Source organism: Copadichromis virginalis, linkage group LG5 (genome assembly GCF_057382275.1).
Source record: "Copadichromis virginalis isolate Kocher_CV1m ecotype Utaka linkage group LG5, C_Virginalis_male_GT1.1, whole genome shotgun sequence".
NCBI lineage: Eukaryota > Metazoa > Chordata > Actinopteri > Cichliformes > Cichlidae > Copadichromis > Copadichromis virginalis.
Window position 1 is genome coordinate 19286165 of NC_140622.1, and position 19399 is coordinate 19305563.

Below are 19399 nucleotides of genomic sequence, written 5' to 3' on the forward strand. Positions count from 1 at the left end.
CTGTGCTCCGGGACCTCCCACTTCTCTTTCTGTTCTTTGTTAGAGCCAGTTTTGCTGCTCTGTGAGGGGAGACGTGCATGCTGTTGAAGTCTTTAAGTTTTCCTTGGCAGTTTCCCACATGGAATAGCCTTCACTTCTTAGAACAAGAACACTCTAACGAGCTTCAGAGGAAAGTTTTTTATTTTTACATGGGGCAATTTGAAACTATCATTGAACCCACAAGGCTGATGCTCCAGACACAGAACTAACCAATTCTCTACTAATCAGAAGAGTGCCAACCTAACTGTAAAAAGGTCTTGGTAATGATCAGTCAGCTTTACAATAAGTGACACAGCGTATCAACGGAGGACTAAAAGTAGCTGAAAATTAACCTCTGGAGCTATTCTAGTAAATATAATTAGTGATTGCGATGATTAATGATACTACATGCCATTATCTAAAATTTCGAAACAATTAAAAAGTTATTTTATGAGAATACAACGGTACACTACAGGGCCTCCTACACATTACACCTACAGGACCTGCTCAGCCATGGAAAACCATGCTATGAAGCTCCCAGTGCACAGTTTTTGTGCTGATGTTAATACCAGAGGAGGTTTGGAGCTCTGCAGTAACTGAGTTAACAGAGCTTTGATAGCACTGTGTGCCTCAGCACTCAGCAACCCAGATGTGGAACTTTATGTGATCCGGCATTTTGCTGTACCAAACATCCACTTTGCATTAATATCATTTACATTTGATGGTGGAATTTCACAACTCATCGTTGCAACGGCGGAAACCTATTACAGTACCACTCTCTTCAGAGCAACCCACTGTTTCAAAAATATTTGTAAAGGCAGGCTGCATGGCTACACCAATTTGCATTTAATCACTAATTATTATGAAGTTATTATTAAGCTCTCACAGAGTGTCTTTTGTCCTGTCTCCCTCCCCGGCCCCTCTGAGCATGGCTCTGCCAGAGGTTTCTTCCTGTTAAAAGGGAGTTTTTCATGTGATTTTTAGGGTTTTCTCTCTATTATTATATTAACTTTCAATATAAAGCACCTTGAGGAAACTGTTATTGTGATTTGGTGCCATATAAATAAAACTGAATTGAACTGGATCCTCTGTGTTTCTGTTTATACACCTGTGACGAGGAGACTGAAATCACATGAATTCAAAGATTAAGAAATGTGGCCCAACACTTTTATCGTGTATCATCGTTAAAAACAGGGACATTTGTCAGCGACTACAAACTTTTGTAGTACATGGTCAGACACAAGGTTCCTGTTTTCAAACAAGCTGAGAGCCTTTTTTTTCCTGACAGCCGGAGTCTTTTGGCATTCAGCAGAATCATTCAATACGCAACTACCATAAGATCTTATGGCGCAACAAAGTCCTCGTTAAAGGCCTCTACTGAGTCTGCCCTACTTCTTTGTAGGTCATGGGCTTATTTATATATCCATCTCTGATTCAGTTTCTTGGATGCATGATATACCAAATCCCATTTTTTTCCCAGAAAACATATGGAGACAAAAATAAAAATGACCACTATGAGACTTCTCTATAAGTTAGGGTCTCTCTAAAAAAGATAAGAGAGATCTGTGTAGCACGCTATCAAGATCTCCTGGTTTATAGATTCAAGAGTAGATATGCACAGTCTTTAGCGCAGGTATAATTAATATATGTTCACATGACAATGAAATCATAACAGATGGACCCAGACTTAAGCTCTGGAACATAGTACATGTAAACAAACCTATAGTGTGTTTTGCAAATGCTGAAAGAAAAATATCCAAAAAGTAAGTAGCATAAAATAATTAATATACTTCTTTTTGTTTTAGGTTAAAAGACAAAAATAAAAAAATAAATTTAAAAAAACATTTAATGTCTTTTCCTCTTATTTCTCATCTTTCTGTCCCTCCTGTTTGTCCACACAGCTGCTATTCCAAAGTGAAACCCTGCTGAAGGATTTTCAGGAATGTGTGCCAGGAGGACTGGGACAACTAAATAAAGACAAAAATTAATGCTGTACCACTGAGAATACAATTTAAAGGAACACATGTACAGCTAGGATCACATCAGTTTGCTTCAGCTTGCAGTAACTAATGACACTTAGATCCATCCTAAGTGGTTCCTACTTTACTCAACAGGATGTTGGCAAAGAAAAATGTAACAATATAAGAAGCAGTTAGGCCATTAAAGAACTTTGGTACAGTTGGTACATATGGCACACCTTGAACTTACCATGGTTACTATAGCCCAGACGTTAAACTAAGGTGACTGTTGGTTGTTGGTGCCAGTGGGCTGGACTCAATATTATTACACAACCTCTAAGCTATGCAGACGAGCATCTCCAACAACACTTCAAACCTTGACGCAGATGGGCTTCAGCAGCAGAAAACTCCACCCGGTGCCACTCCTGTCAGCTAAGAATGGGAAACTGAGATTACAAAAAGCAAAATCACCAAAATTAGACAATAGCAGATTGGAAAAAGTGTTGCCTGGTCCGATGGGATGGTAGGATCAAAATGTTGCGTAAACAGCATGAAAGCATGGATCCATCCTCCCTTGTGTTAACAGTTCAGCCTGATGATGGTGGTGTAATGGTTGGAGATCTTTTCTTGGCGCACTTTGGTTCCCTTAGCCCCAACTGAGCATCATTTTAATGCCACAGTCTGAGTCCTGTTACTATGTCCATCCCTTTATGACCACAGTGTACCCACCTTCTGATGGTTGCTTCAGCAGGATAACGCACCATGTCACAAAGTTCAAATCATCTCAGGCTGTTTTTTTGAACATGACTGCATTCAAATGCCCTCCACACTCACCAGATTGGGTATGGTAGAACAGAAGATTCAAATCATGGATGTTCTGAGTGATGCTATCACGTCAACATTGACCAAAATCTTTGTTTTCTTTGTTGAATCTACACCATGAAGAGTTAAGGCAGTCCAAGCGAATACAAGCAAGATGTACCTAATAATGTGGCTGGTGTAAAGCTTATTTTATCATCTTTGGCCAGTAAAACAAATACCTTCATATTAGTGATGTTTACAGGTGTAAACTTGAAAGATGTCTTTCAGGAATCTTTTATTTCTTGCTGTCACTTAGACTCAACAGTAGTGTTGCCAAACCTTTACGTCAAAAGAAAATAAACCCATTAACAACATTGAGCTGCCAAGAAGTCCTTTTCGCAAATTCTTCACTTGGAATAAATGCACAGCTGTGTAGAATCCCATGAATACTAAAGATGTTTTTTAAAAAGGAAGGGAAACAAAAGGATGCTATTAAATTATTAGTGCTTTATTGGTGATGCTTTGATGACTGCAAAGCTGAATTCTTCATGTATTAAATGAATCCCTGAACTAGGCAAAGATTTTGGCGATGAACTCTTTGAAGCGTTTAGCGTACTGCTCTGGATGAACAGTTGAGATCTCAGCTCCTGCCTACAAAACACAGACACACAGTCGATCAGAAATAAGTAGAAGCAGCCCTTTACACTTTGCAGAGCACTGATCTCTCACCCCGTGTTTGACAGCCTTGGCAGCGTGAGCGGCTTTCTTCTTGGTGTCGTACTGCGTCAGCACGTCAATCAGACCCATAAAATACACCTCCCTACGGGGCGCACCTACAAGGGAGCGATTCACAGTGTTTGGCGAGCGATATTGATCTGCGCATATGATCTTATCTTGTGCAGCACAGTGTGAGAGGAAGTTTCGGTGGGTGAAAAAGCGCAGGGCTCCTATCTCGGCTGTCGGGACTCACCCACAGCGCTCTGAATAGCGTACACATCCACATAAGGGTCGAAATCCCCGGGACCCATGGGTTTGAAGGAGTTCATGTAGCCGGTAATGCCTTCAGGGGAGGTGGAGTGGGGAGCAGGAGCAAGGCCATTTTCATCATCCTCTTCCTCCTCATCGGACAGCTCCATCTCCTCCTCCTCCTCCTCCATCTCGGCTCTTTCGACATCGTGGATACCGAGCAGCAGGCTGTAGTCCATGATCCTCATACGTACAAGAAACTGCAGTGAGAGAAATAATTACACACCAGAGACAAGAAACACAAAAATCCCCCACAAAAAGCAACGCCTCTCTTACCTCAGTGTCTCTGTTGAGCTTGTCCATTATTTTCTCCTTCTCTTCATCACTCACATAAACTTTCTGCATGTTATTCATAAAGTCCACATCCTTATAAGTGGGCAATTCCTTGACCTGAAAATATAGAAAGAATTACAACATTCATTCAACAGCATTTTTCTTTTCATCAAAACATTTATAGCTTCTCCATTTTCATATGATTAAAGCCAAATAACATTTTCATAATTTTGTTTTCTGAATCAGTACAGATGGAAATATCAAAGGTTCCCGCAGCTCTGCAGCTAGTCAAACTTCCTCTATTAAACCAGATATTTCTTCATCTTTTTCTTTTTTATCTAGGTCAGCGTCGCTGGAGGCCAAACAGAGGGCTTCTGATGTTTAAAACAGCCTGTTGCTAAGTGATTTTTCTGTGGGAAGATTCAAGAAAGTCTAATCTTAAAATCACATTTGTCACAATGCGCAAACAATAACAGTTACACATAGGAAAATAATTCCACACTCTGCCCTCAGGCGCACATTTCAAAGAGAAAAAAAATACATTTTTGGTTTGCAGTCTTAGATGTAGCCTGTCAAACCGGGGAGAGCAGCCAGAATACTAAACACGTCCACATCTTCAGACAGACTGTGGGGGCAGTAGCACACGTGCAGCCACTTCAGGTATGCTAAGTTTTTCTTTCTCACTTCAGCTTTTATCATTTTACTTGCAGTCGGTGATTGATGTAGCTATCAGTCCAAACGTCAGACAATGTTAGGCAATAATCAGATGGGTTTTTTCCACAGAAATGTTGCCTTTTAGTGGCGTATCATTATCATTATCATTATCATTACGCCAAGTACTGAACAATTGTTTGTTAATTTCAGGTTACACAAGTCTCAGTGAGCTAAAATCAAAGTTTAGGCTGAAAGACTCACAGTTTTTCAGGTAAAAGCTTTTTTGGAATCACCTTGTTGGTGCAGAAATGCTATGTTATGCCTGTCTCTGTTATTGTTTTCATAGATTCAACTAAAGAAATGGGAAGAAATTATATGTTTTTGTGACAGACTGCTATTAACAAAGATGTGTATTATGTGTAGACACAACACTGGATCATCCCTTGGGTTAGGTGCATTTTTATGCTTGAATGATTCACAGGTCAATGTTAAGTAGCTTAACAAACAACAACAATATTCCTTTGAAAATGGGCAGGTACAAGGATTGGACTGAAAATGAATGAAAAAGCAGCCAATGTTCATAGAAAAATTTAAAAAGACCTTCAGAAAGCCTGGGCTGCTCAAGACTATTTCAAAGATCACAACAAAATCTGGTCCAGGAAACAAAACGTGACAAAATCGAGGGCTTGAAACTTTTGCACAGTACCATATAAATAGGTTGTTGTATCCTGCTCATTATGGCAGATAATCATGTGAGCTGACTACAAGATAAATAAATAAATGAACCATATCAAAGATGCATACCTAAATAAACCGATGATACATTGTAATCTGCACACCAGCTATGAATTCAATCGCTGTGCAACAGGCAAAGCGCTTATTTTAATGGCTTACAAAGTCAACCTGGCACTATTAATTAATGGACTTGATGAACCCTAAAACTTTACTGTGTTTGGTCTTCAGGCAGTTTGAGCTATTTACTGAACCTCTTTTCTGGACCCCAACAGTTTTTCTTTTTGCCTCACTGAGATATTTCTACCATTTTTATTGGAGTGTCTCTTTTCTGAAAAAGAAAAGAGCAAAATATTGTAGAAAAATATTGTAGAAAATGTTAATGATTAAAAAAAAGCATTTTCAAAAGTTTCTGTGACTCAATATATGTCTTTCATTTAAACATATTAAAAAAGGACACCCGCAGTTTTACAAGGGAAGCACTGGTAAGGAGAAATTAGAAAGAAATTCTGAAAATGAATCCTATGGAAATATAGCTGCGTGTAATGGCTTCGACTGCTGTGGAGATGCTTTTTTTAAACGCAAAGGCCTCTCCAAGCTTGACGCGTGGAGTTGAAAGACGAGTGTTTATCAGTCAGGGTCAGCTGCTGTTTTTGACGTTTCGTGTTTATCTCTCTCTCTCTCACGAGTCTCCCAGCTTGATGTGAGCACAGAACTAAATCACTTCAAAAACTAAAGACCAGAAAGGCACTTGACTGGTTTTGGAAATAACCACCTCATAGATTATATATTTTTCCTTTTAGTGCAACACGCTGTGTTGCACTAAAACAAAACACTTTGGTCCTTCATTTGAACAGGTACAAAAAAGAAACCAAACACATCAGACATCGCAATAAAGCTATTGCCAAATAAAGGTATAATAATCGAGTGGAGCCGAGCTTTTTTTGACCATTTTCTTACTGGAGATGTTAGTGCAAGGTTATCATAATTAAAATTAACAAGCTCAAATGTATTCAGCCACTCTTTCATTGAGCCTGAGTCAGAAGACGTAAAAATAACCATCTGTAATAGATCACTGCCTCTTAAACACTCCACGGCCACACGTGTGCTTTATTTCCAGTAAAGACAAACGTCACTGGAACTCTTGTGGACAACAGACTGACTTTACCTGAATCTGATCTCACCTTTTCTTTAAAACTGGCTTCACGAGACACCAGCGAGCCCTGATGAAAGAGAAGAAAGTGACCGGTGTTACTGTTGAGCCAAAGATCCATATTTGCTCATTACTTTCAAAGCTAGAATAGTCATTATCACTCATGTGTTCTCAGAGATGATACACGTGTGGCCATAAATCCAACAGTCTACTATTAATAAATGGTTTGGGGTGAAGCATAACTTTAATTCACAAGCATTTAACACTCTGTTTTTTAAACTATTGTCTTTAAATGTTTTGGTAAGTTAAGCATTTCAATAGCTGATAAAAGTAATAAGACACTATCATATGAGATACACTGCCTCTGGAGGATTACCTTGAGGTCATACTTCCTGTGTACGTGAAGTCGGTGGCTGAACATGTTCCTCATTACTAACAGGTAGGTGTCCTCACTCTCCACAGTGACTCTGTACATGGCCAGGAACTGAGGGAGGAGCGTCCTGCCGTGGCAGGTGACAATATGCTGGAAGAGACCATCAGTACATGGATTTTCAGTCATGAAGAATAAACATCTGCACGTGAATATAATAAGTTGTGGTTAATGCTCTTCCTGAAGATCCTCCTGTGGCATCTGATCAGCACCGCAGATGTAATTTAGACTTGGAATAATTTACAGGACGAACTCCATTTGAAAACACTGCCTGCATTTCAAACAGATGGCTTCATTGTTATATGACTCTACAGCGTCGTTAAGACATTGCATAAGAGGTAAAGTATGATAACATAAAAGAGTTCCTAGTAAGATAAGGTTTTTCTTGTAACAGATATGATTCAACGCACGGGTAATATAAAGTCATTTCATAGCATCATAGCAAGAAATGTCAAGAAAGGCAGGGAGGATGTACAGTCCCAGCAAGTAAACGTGGATTTACACAATGCTCGACTTCATTTTTTAATCAGCTTTGTATTTTGAGACGTCTGTTATACCTCAAGTATGAAAACAGTTCATTGTGATGAGTAACAATAAGTGTCAAAGCCACTGAGCACAGCGTTGTCTGCATTGCATTTGTGCACTGGAGCGTCTACAAGTGAAACTGAGCTAATTCTGATGGACTTGGAGTTGGTAATATACTGAATGACATTTGTGTCAAACCTTTAATTAGGATGAAACAAATGGAGATTTAAAACTAAATTCATTTAATAAAATACTCTGTTAAAATCCATCAGATTCTCCTGTGTCCTATTGTTAGAGTTGTCATATTGGTAAATCTATCACCTTACAAAGCTAGTTAACTGCTGTGAGATTTTCAGTCTGTATTGCGTGTTTAACCTCTTTGTATGAACAGTCTGATGTCATTAACTTATTAATAAATGTGGCTGATTCTGCCAACAACACCCCTTTCACGTGAACATGGAATGAAAGCCCTGGAGGAAACCGGCTTATCTTGAGTGCCAGTGTTACAGTACGTGAATCGACCCCCGGGTACGCTGAGGGAGCAAGGCATACCTGAATGCACTTAACATATGTCAGAACAATCAGACATCAAGTAAAAATGAAAGAAAACGAAAGTTAGGAAGATATGCTAAATATGGAGGCAAGAAGACTCAAATTAAATATGAAAACAGACTCATGGGGACATTGGAGGACAAAAACACAAGCACAGAAACTGAGGGAGGAAAAGATAAGGAGACAGCGAGGGAACAAAACACACAAGAAATATCAAACTCAAAATAAGTTGGGGTTCTAAGCAAGAGCCCCAAACTCCAAAGAAACTGAACTGGGAACCAGAAGAAAGTTCAAGCTCTCATAAAAAGGCGTGTTTCACATGTCAAGTGATTCTTCTCACACAAATGATCCCTGTGACTGTTGCCTGCTCCAGTTAGAGCCATTATCAGATGATCATGATGTAAAGTGGTCATAAAACCTATAAAGAAATGAAAAAATATAACAGCGAAATGCAAAGTCATTTATCTTGGGATTTGGCAGAGTGGTGAAGTAAACGTTTTAATTTGAGTTAATATATTTATGTTACCACTAAGTGTGCGCTCAGCGCTGCTGTTGATGTCTAATATGGTGGCTGCACATTAGACCTCTGAAACTTTAAACTGGCAAGTGCAAATCACTTTAGTTTGTCAGCAGACCAACGTGAATCTGATTTAACTGATTGATAGGTGTTCATGGTGTGTGTTCAGTCTTCCTGCAGCTGCGGTTCAAACAGTGTAAAAGAGGCAGCAGATTAGAATCGGGCATAACAACATTTAAACATTTTCTGCATCACCAGAATAATATATACACACTCTAGTGGCACCGTTTTCACAGCTGTACATTTATAGACCCCATTATTAAGAGGTTTTAGTAAAGTAATAGTAGTAGGCTTAACAAGCTGCATATGAAACATATAGCTCCGGCAGAAAATCTATATCACACCTTAAAATGTTGTAAATTAAGCAATCATTAAAAAACATGCTGTTTTCAAACAGTGACCTGTTATCATGATGACTTATCCTGGTAAAAAGAGAGCCGCTTTCATGACACTGAAAACTCTGACTTTAAGGTCAAGACAGCTCACTAACCCCATAATCTTGCTTCACAGAACACCTCTATGAGCTCATATAGCACAACAAAAACAAACCCCTCCAAATTACTAGAATGATAAGAATGACCGGCTGAGTTTATGCACAGCGTGTCTGAGCTGTCGATTATATACCTACACTGGCAGAGTACTGGCTCACATTAGCGTTGTGAACAAGCTAGAAACAATTCTAGTTTGTTTAACAGTAGCACCACACCTGTCCTAATCTACTGTGCTCACACAGCATACACAACTCTTGTGGTCAGCATCACTACAACATTTAGATTTTAAATAGCATCTAAAATTTTCATCTTTCCCTGATGACTATCAGTAACAATCTTATTGCTCTATAAGCATTTATATATGATCTTAAACAGAGCCCCGCACTGTACCTGCTGACCTTATTCTAAGGTCTGTTGGACATAGACTAAGCCTCCGTTTGAATTGAGTTTTTATATGAATTATTTATTCTCAGATCATGAAACATCACAGGGACTGCAGATGAGAGAATAAGAATGAAAAATGCCCTTTAAACATTAATTTAATGAAATACTCAATTAATATCAATATCTTCTTGCATTTTGATATGATAAATCTGTTAACCTACACAGTCAGTATGTTGCTGGCTTTCTTTTCAGGCTTCAGAAAGGCTAAGCGTTATTATTAACCAAAGTCCTTAACACATACAATTTTAATACGATATTACTCTTAAGCGCTTTTTCTCTTACATACCCTGATACTGCTTTGTCTGCAGCAGCTACGTTGCTTTCAGGCATATTACCTGTTTAACTTCTTCATATTTTTCCCATAGTATTCTCTCACCTTCCTGTGTAACATCAGCTGCTCTACTGCTCTAGTGCTAATGCCACCACTTTCATGTGACCACAAAGGGGAAACCCTGGGTTAACTTAGCAAGATGATTACCAGCTACACGTGACCGCTTATCCTGATTGCCAGTGTTAGGGTAAGTGAATCCAGATAGCGCAAAGATATCCTGGGTCTGTGCAACTGGGTCTGTAGTATAAATCTCTGATGGTGGTGCGTATTTGATTCTCTCTTGGTGATTTATGAGAAGGAAACATTTTGACAGGTCTGCGAAAAATCGTTATGCCTCAGAAGTAATATCTGTAGGAAGGAAATCATGTTGCACAGAATCTGTGGTCTACATCTGTGAGTCATCAGTGAATTTTTTTTTTTTTTGGTAACCCCTCCTATATCAATTGATACCAGTGGTGCCAACTTCGGGCATTTTTATTGATTGTTGATAAAGTGATCTGAGATTAGGGAGTGATGTTCACTGACTGTCACGGCGAGTGAGAGGAGCCGTGTGGAGGAGGAAAAGGAGAATCCACACGCAGGCAGTCGTGAAGGTGTAAAAGGTGATTTATTGAACACAAAAGGAGAGGCAAACGGCAACACGGAGAACTAAACTATACTGGGAAACAACTAAAACTACAAAGCACAAACCTGAATGAGCAGAGGAGACTGATGATGGACAGCAGGGAGAACACACTTGTGAGACATGGTAGAAACACAGATGAGGCAGGGTGGAATACACAGACGGACCAGCAACTACAACAACGGAGGACATGACTTAAATACACCCAGAGAAACACAGGGGAATTACACACAGGTGGTGGACACAGCTGGGAATGATCAACAAGACGAGACAGAGGTAAAACTGAACACACTCACATGAGACCCAGACCTTCACAATAAAACAGGAAATGAGAACACCACACCAAGACGCAGACCTGACACTGAGAGACAGACAGAATGACACATGGAACCTGAACTAAACTAAACGTGAGATACAACCGAGAACAAATCCTTAAACATGAAACTCAAATAATAAACATCATAATCATCATCATAAACACAACAAGAGAACAAGAAAACAATCCCTGATGCAAACTAAAACCAAAACATAATAACCTCAAACATGGAATAACAAAAACATGAAACTCCACATACTGGGTCCAACGGACCCAGACCCGTGACACTGACAGGCTCATGCAACAGTATCATGGCTTACTGCAAGCCCTTTTAAATGTCATTGGTAACATCAGTGCTCTTTCAACAACAACAACAACAACAAAAAGCTGTGTGAAGGCCTTTTGTGGCACTACAGAAAAGAAATACAGTACAAGCAAACAAACATCATGCTACTTGTTAATATGTCATGTGACTTAGCTTTCTCTGTTTGGTGTGTTATTTTTTTTTGTATCTGTATAACCAGAAAAAGCTCTGACAGAATCATTCTTCAATGTGAATTATTTAATATGCTTCAATTTAAATGTAAAACTGGAGCCATGAAATTCTAACACTCGTGTCTCAGCTTTGATGCTGTAAAACCTTTACCATGGCAACCATGGTTAATGTAAAAAGGGCACATTTTTTTCTTGTATAAAAACGACACAAGGAAAGAGAAAAGACTGGTAGATGTGTGCATGTACAAAAGGATTGCAACCATGCACACACTAGAAATACTATGTTCTTAGTTCAGTTCAATTCAATTCATTTTATTTAGCTCCAAATCGCAGCAACAGTCACATCAAGGCACTTCATACTAAAAGGTAAAAGAGTAAAAGAGAGAAAACCACAACAATCAGATGACCCCACGTGAGCAAGCATATGGTGACAGTGGGAAGGAAAAACTCCCTTTTAACAGGAAAAAACTTGCAGCAGAACCAGGAGAGGCAGCCATCAGCTGCAACCGGTTAGGGGTGAGGAGAGGGAGACACAACAAAAGACACACTGTGTAAGAGAGCCAGGGATTAATAATAACTAATGATTAAATGCAAAGTGGTGAACAACCACAGACAGTGAAAAGAGGTGAAGAAGAAACACTCAGTGCACTATGGGAAGAGCCCAGCAGCTTAGCCCTAAATGCAGGGTAACTAAGGGAGGATTCTGGGTCACCTGATCCAGCCCTAACTATAACCTTTATCAGAAAGTATAGTTTTGAGCCTTATTGTAAAAGCAGAGAGAGTGCCTCTCTCCAGTATCCAAACTGGGAGCTGGTTCCACAGAAAAGGGGCCTGAAAGCTGGAGTCTCCAATTTTAAAATTGAACCTACTCTCTGACCTTTAAAGGACATATAAACTTGTGTCAGTCCTACCTGGTGATATGCAGAGAGCGCATTATGCATTTCTGCAACCTCCTCACTGGAAATTTCTTTTATAACCAAAGTGCGGTCGTACGACGTCAGCAGCAGGCCCGCATATTTCCCTTCGTCGTGTCTGAGAGGAGGACTCCGAGCCAGAGAAACCTGCCGGTGAGTGAGAGAACAGCATCATGAGATCAGAAGGAGAAGCCTCCTGCCCTGGGAAACCTTTCACATTTTAAAGTGTTGAAACAAATGCAAATATCTTACATATACCAGAAATGTAATGCTGCGCAGCATCGGACCATAAAAAGCTTTGTTTTAACATGCTTCTTACATTGATCTGAATGCAGGTCTGCAGTAAGCTAATGTGACTTTTATCAGCAACAATATGTTTCCCGTAATTGTGTGCTAAGCAAATGTGCACTTCCCAGACTGGAGGATGGCTGTGTGCCACCTGGCGCATGCAAAATACGACACAAAGAAATGCAAATGTAGAAGCGAGCAGATCAATATGCACATAAAAGTTCATGGTTTCGATCAAAGGAAAACACACAGAGCCTTGGATGTTCTCTGCTTGTGCGAGTCTATGTTTTTTTCTAATGGCCTCTACATTTTTGTGAAACGATAGATTTTATCCATATTTATATTTTAGTGCACAATGAAACGCAGACTTGCTGTGAATCATACCTGGAAATCTTGATCCTCAATGCCAAAGCGCTCTCGCAGGTTTCTGAACACTTGAGGACAGTACTCTTTGAATTTAAACTGTCCTGGAAGAGTCTCCCTGAGGAATAATGACAATAACGCATAGATTTAGTGTGCAGCAACATTTTACAAAAGATCTATGCTCGTGACTATTAGCTGACTGAATTATATTAGGGATCCTGCTGCTTAACAGCTTCCAGATCAAAACAAGTTCAGAGAAATCTCACTACAGTAACGGCACTTTAACCTTGGGAAAATATTTTATTGGTCCTCAAACCTCTGTTCATAAGTCTTTACTGAACCCGGATTCCTGAACGGATTAAAGGATTATTGAAAGCCTTTCACTTTTCTAGACTCAGTGCTTATAGAAACCGAACCTAACAACAGACACTGTATAGGACAGCTTTTATAAATGATTATTATACTATAGCACACTCTGACTGACACTCTTCCACCACTATTTCAGATAAATCCATCAAGCTAACCTTTTTTTGCCTTTTAAATTATGTTGCACAGCAAGTAAAAAAAACACAAGTTAATGCTGCACTTCTAACTTTAGCCCATAACATCATTCTTTCTCTTTCGAGACAATATTGCACTGCGCTCATTACTGTAGCTATAGTGTTGGTGAAGAAAAACACCGTTGCTCTCTAAAGGGGTCTGGATATTCTGATAAGCAGAGACAATAACACCGAGAAATAAATCCTGAGAGGAACAAAAATCTGTGCAGTTTACAGGAAGCAAAACGAGGCTCCTGCAATCATGCAGACAGAGCTGAGTAGAGCCTATGAGCAGAGCACAGTACTTATTGAAGAGGTGGTTGTTGACTTTGATCTTGGTGCTGGCTTTGAAGTCGTCTGGGAGCAGCATGACAGGTACGGGCACCTGGCTCAGGTCATTAATCTGCGCATGATCAGTGGATAAATAGTTAATAATGAACATTTTCATACCCAGGCAGACAGAAGTGCACATTAAACGGCCTTATAGCTACCGAATGATTGACTCCCCACATCAGCACGCTCAACACGGGGTCACTCGCTCGGAAAACCTTCACTTTCTGTTGAACAAAGTGTTTCTTCTTCGTCTTCCTTTTTGGCGCCAGAGTGTTCAGATGGTTGGAGGTAGCACTGGGAGAAGACATTTTCAGGCAGGTATCCGCGTCTCCGTCTGTGGACAGGCGTTTTGTTGTCTCTGTATGTAAAGTAGGCTAAAGTCCGCCCTGCAGCAGCCTATTAGCGCTTTGATCCAACACCCTGCGAGCCCAGCGCCTTTTGGTCCTTCAGTCCAGCAACGAACAGGTGCAGAGCCTCCCCCAACACGGGCTGAGCCTTCATCATCTTATTTTGTGGCTCATTTTTAAGCTTTGTTAATTTGACATGCTGTCACATTAATGATCATTTTCGTGCAGGCTTGCTTACAGGCAGAACTGCAGTACTTACATCTAAATTACCAGTGCTGTACGATTCTGCAAAGTTTGGTATCCATCCGATACCAAGTAAATAAAGGGCTAGTATTGCCGATACCAATGTCGATACTGAGACTTTTAACTTGTATGTAGGGGAGAGAAGTGTATTTTTTAATGTGGTTTCTTCTGGAGACCTGGAATCTATAGAAACAAAGTATCCATCATATTCTGCTGGCCCACCTCTATTATTACAGCTCTTAGTGGTGATTTGTTAATTATAGTTAATTTTATAATTATATATATATATATATATTTGTTTGTTTGTGACCTTTAAAATGTAGCAATTTATGTTTATAATAGCACATGCTGTGAGGGAAATGTGTTTTGTTTCCGTTTACTTAAATAATTTTAAATTGCATCAGTTTTTTGTTTGTTTGTTTTTTTTTATTCAAAAATACTCTAAAGAAGAATATATGCATTTTGTATTCACGTGTTGATGTCATTCATCTATCTTACTCAGTGCGGTGTGGTCAGGCTCATCAGAATATTTTATCATAAATAAATACAATAGTGAGAAACTGATGTAGAATTCAGTGGGTCATGCTGAGCCTGTGCCACTTTGTTAGGTACACCTGTACGTGCAAATATGTCATGGCATTACCATGGCATTTGAGCGTGTAGACATGGCCTGTATGACCTGCAGAAGTTCAAACTGAGCAGAATGGGGAAGAAAGATGATTTAAGGGACTTGACCATTTGCATGGTTGCTGGTGCCGGACAGGCTAGTCTGGTTATTTCAGAACCTGCTGATCTACTGATATTTTCCCAAACAAGGTTTACAGAGAATAGTTTTGAATGGCTGTTATCTGGGTGAAAATGCTTTATCTACTTCAGAGGTCAGAGGAGAATGGCCATACTCCCTTTAGGACGTCAGGGCAGATGGCATGGATACCCAACTTTGTGAACACGATAACTCGAGAACGAAGTGATGGTACTTTCAGATTGGTACAATATGTGGGTCTACTAAAAATCTTGGACAAGTTTGAATATTAGTGACCTCAGCTTCAGTGATCTCTGCTGTGACATTCAGGTGATAGTGTCAGAATAAACAACATGAAAGCACGTATCCACGATGCCGTGGATCAGCACTTCAGGCTGCTGGTGGTGTAATGGTGTAAGGGATATTTTCTTGGCACACTTTAGGCCCATTAGGCCCAATGGAGCATTGTTTAAATGCCACAGTCTGATTATTGTCGCTGACCATGCCCATCCATTTATGACCACAAAGCCATCTTCTGATTCCTGCTTACAGCAGCATAGTGCATCATGTCATTGAACATGACAATGAGTTCACAGTTGCTCAAATGGCCTCCTCCACATTCACCAGATTTGAAGCCAATAGAGCACCTTTGGGATGTTGTGGACCAGGAGAGTTTCATCATGTGCAGCTGACAATTCTGCAAAAACTGTGTGATGCTGTCACATCAATATAGACCAAAATATCTGAGAAATGTTCAACATAGAAATGACAGAATTAAGGCAGTCCTGAACTCAAAAGGGGACCCAACCCAGTACCAAAGAAGTGTACCTAATAAAGTGGCCAGTTTGTGTGGATGATATTATTTGAACTGCATAAGAGGTTAAATGTTGGTTTGTGATGAACAATTTTTAAGTAAATTAATTATCCTGATAGTAGTTATACTCATGATGCACATGCAGAAGTGCCCTGTTCACAGTCATATACACTGTCTCATTCATGCATAAGCATTGTGGGGCCAGTGCAACCCTATGCTTCCTGCTTGGTTGTTAACCACTAAGACTTGTAACACAGTACTTTCTGGTGCAAATTACAGTGGGAGCTGTAATTTTTACACTTCACAAAACCACCAGGTGGACCGTATTGGACCATTCCACGGGCCAGTTCGGGCCTCCAGACCACATGTTTGACACCCTTGTTGCAGCAAATCATAATATTCTTTCTATTGTGGTTGCAGGAACCACTAGACTAAAGAGCTGAGACTTCCTGTTTAAAGGGCCAGATAAATTAAAAAACTAAAACATGTTTTATTTTAAAAAATCTTTAATATAATAACCAATAAAAATCTTACATTTATTTTTGTAATACTGTGTTTCGCCGTATATCAGTCTTGAAAATTAAAAATGCCCCCAAGTCCTTAATCACTAATGGCGCTATCAGTGTTAACATAAATAGAATATCATATCCGAAGTAACATAAATAGGATTACATGTTGAGATATTTTACAGCATTGATAGTTGTACAATTACAGTGGTTTCAAAGTTTTAAAAAAATATGGAAAATATATATAAATACACTGAAAAGATACAAAAACAAATTAAAAAAAAAAGACAGACCATATTTTCTAAACTTATTGTTTGGATTGAGAAATTTATGAAGTTAAATGACCTTAAATAACTGCTTTTGTGGGTTCGACTGGGTGTCAAAATGGGGGGGAAAAGACTTTCTCCTGAGCTGATTAGAGAGGAAGAGGAGAAAAAGGGACTAAAAGCTGGCATACACCAGTGTGCAGGACTCATTCCTAATAACAAAGTGTTTCGGGATAAAATTATTTTGTTTTTCTCCACTTTGAGAATATAATTGAACCCACTGAGGCTGATTCCTCAGACACTCACCTAACCAAATTTATTGCTTCTTTAATCAGCCCTGGAGGTTTTAGCTATAATTGGAAAAGAGTTTTTTTCTAGTGATCAGTCAGTCTATAAAATTCTAAACTTGCATTAATAACACGATGTGCCACTGGTGGATGCCGAAAATGTGCCTCTCTATGCTTACATAGATATTCTTTTCAAGAAAAAAATCATAACTGATTTATGGTTAATCAATCCAATAATCAATAGCTGTCATTTACAATACTTAGAATCAGTTTCATGTTAGAACAAATGGGGTTTCCCTTCAAAAGCAAACAGCATTTTTAAATGGCCGCGTGTTATGAGGGTTAACATGAAAGGACATCAAACCAATAAAGTTTTAATGTGTTCAGCAGAGGGCGCATGGACACTAAAGTTTCACCTGATTGTTAAACAGCCTTGTAATAGCGATGTCCTTCTCTCTGCTGGCGCACAGTCACATAAGAGGCACTGTGTTCGGTCCCTTTACTGGTCTGGTGTGCCTTCATCGTAATCTCACACAGGGACTGAAGCTTCAGCCTCCTCGTTGCATTTAACAGCTCAGACCACCCTTCTGTTTAGTGTTTGTAGACAGGGGCATGCCGTTCTTGTCAACGCACCAACACTTTCCTCGCCGCCGCCCACCTCGAGATGACCAACACTGCCGAAAACACAACAGACATAGTAAAGAGTTAAATGCAAAGATGTCTGGTCTCTATAGAATCAATGTGAGATCAGCCCTTTTTCCTATAAATCATCTAATTTGGAGACTCACCTGCTTCTTTCTGAAGAAACCACGCTTGTCACAGTTGGGCATGTAGATATCATGGTTTGACGTAAATAAATGGGCATTAAGACCTTCGATGATTGTCGTTAGCAGCTGACGGCATGGAGCCTGAGAGAAGGAACAGAGTTAACCAGATATATGTAATGCCTACTTTAATTCACTGTCAGGAATGTGCTCTTTTTGTTTTGTTTTGTTTTTTAAACATAGATATACAGTACAGGATGAGCGTTTTTACCTCATCTGGATTCTCAGTAGGTGTACTTTCTAGTGTATGAAAGCAAATAAAAACAAACAAGAACATCAGTTTTTAAAATTTTAGCGTTTATGCCATTAAATTGAGGAAGATTTCACACATTTTGAGATCTTTTGCTTGGTAACACATGTTGATTTCTCTAGTCATACTCCAATTTCCATTATAACATGATAATAACCTGAAAAGCAGTGAGTTAAAAGCATTTAACTTTCGAGATAAATGTGATATTTAAGATTGTATCTCAGCCAACAACAGCAAAATAATAATAATAAGTATTCAATTACTCCTAAATCCATAATGTTTCTCTCTCACTGATTAAATCATAGCTTCTCCCAAAAAAGTAAGCTGAAACTTACCAGCAACATGGACCGGTTTAGTCGGGCTGGTGCTACTGGCATTACTGCAGACTCCTCTGCCTTCCAGCAGGGCACGCAGGGGCTTTGGCTCATCGTCTGGAGGTGCACAACGCAGACCGTGGGCGCAGCTCAGAGTGTAGACGCCACACGGCTCTCCAAGAGCCAAAGTTGTGGCATTTACCTCTACAGACGGCTGCCTCTGTGAGTGCTTTCCTCTGCAGGTAGGACATCCTCTGGACGGTGTGGTCAGTGGGCTTGAACAAGCCAGCTGCAGGAGGACCAGCACCAGGATGTTTAAACACAGCAACATCTTACACTAAAAGTTGTCTGCTAATAAATGGTTCCAGTGCAGCCTCGTAGCAGTAATAAACGGTTCCAAGATTCCCTTTTCTAACTCTGTTCCCAGTTTTGGATAATTTGCTCCAGCTGAGAGCAGCAAGTGATAATGCAGCTGACAGACGCCACTGACAGCAGCTTTTAAAGAGGAAAGGTATGGGAGGGATACGTGATGGAGAATGTTAGCTTTCCTCTCATTTCCACACAGCTGAGCACACCCCATTTGACTTGTCTCTGACACATACACGTGCTCACGCACGCTCATGCCATTTGTTGCCTGTCATGCCACTGGATAGCTATGTTTCCTACATTGACATAAATCACAAGTGATGCTGCGTTTGCTACACCATTGCTCTGCCTTTTCCCCACTTAGAGGATCATTTATCATCGTCATATTTTTACGGAGGTGCTGCTTTATTATGGCCAGTCAATCATGGTAGGGCTAAAAGATGAAAAAGACACTTTATTTTCTGCAGCATAAATTTAGTTTCATTACACCACGGTTTTCAATGGCATTCAAATCTCTAGCAGAATTTAATATTAAAATGATTTGAATATAAAAAAATAATAAAAAATAAGTAAAAATAGTTAAAACAAGGAATAAATCTGGCTTT

At 39.6% G+C, this 19399-nt stretch overlaps 2 protein-coding genes across 2 annotated transcripts; both read right to left on the reverse strand.

Moving 5' to 3' along the window:
- Positions 1–3050: 3050 nt before the first annotated feature.
- LOC146709492 (phosphatidylinositol 5-phosphate 4-kinase type-2 gamma-like) lies at positions 3051–14180 on the reverse strand. The gene is made up of 10 exons (XM_085456460.1): positions 13994–14180; positions 13808–13905; positions 12985–13081; positions 12310–12459; positions 6992–7138; positions 6647–6685; positions 4080–4193; positions 3748–4003; positions 3507–3610; positions 3051–3428 (listed from the first exon to the last, which is right to left on the reverse strand). Exons 1-10 carry the CDS (start codon positions 14141–14143, stop codon positions 3348–3350), a joined length of 1236 nt encoding a protein of 411 aa, XP_085312586.1. The 5' UTR covers positions 14144–14180; the 3' UTR covers positions 3051–3347.
- Positions 14181–16537: 2357 nt separating this feature from the next.
- On the reverse strand, positions 16538–18908 carry LOC146709493 (insulin-like growth factor-binding protein 6). The gene is made up of 4 exons (XM_085456463.1): positions 18450–18908; positions 18076–18104; positions 17829–17948; positions 16538–17714 (listed from the first exon to the last, which is right to left on the reverse strand). The coding sequence occupies exons 1-4, from the start codon at positions 18757–18759 to the stop codon at positions 17607–17609; spliced, it is 567 nt and encodes a 188-aa protein (XP_085312589.1). The 5' UTR covers positions 18760–18908; the 3' UTR covers positions 16538–17606.
- Between the last annotated feature and the right edge of the window lie 491 nt (positions 18909–19399).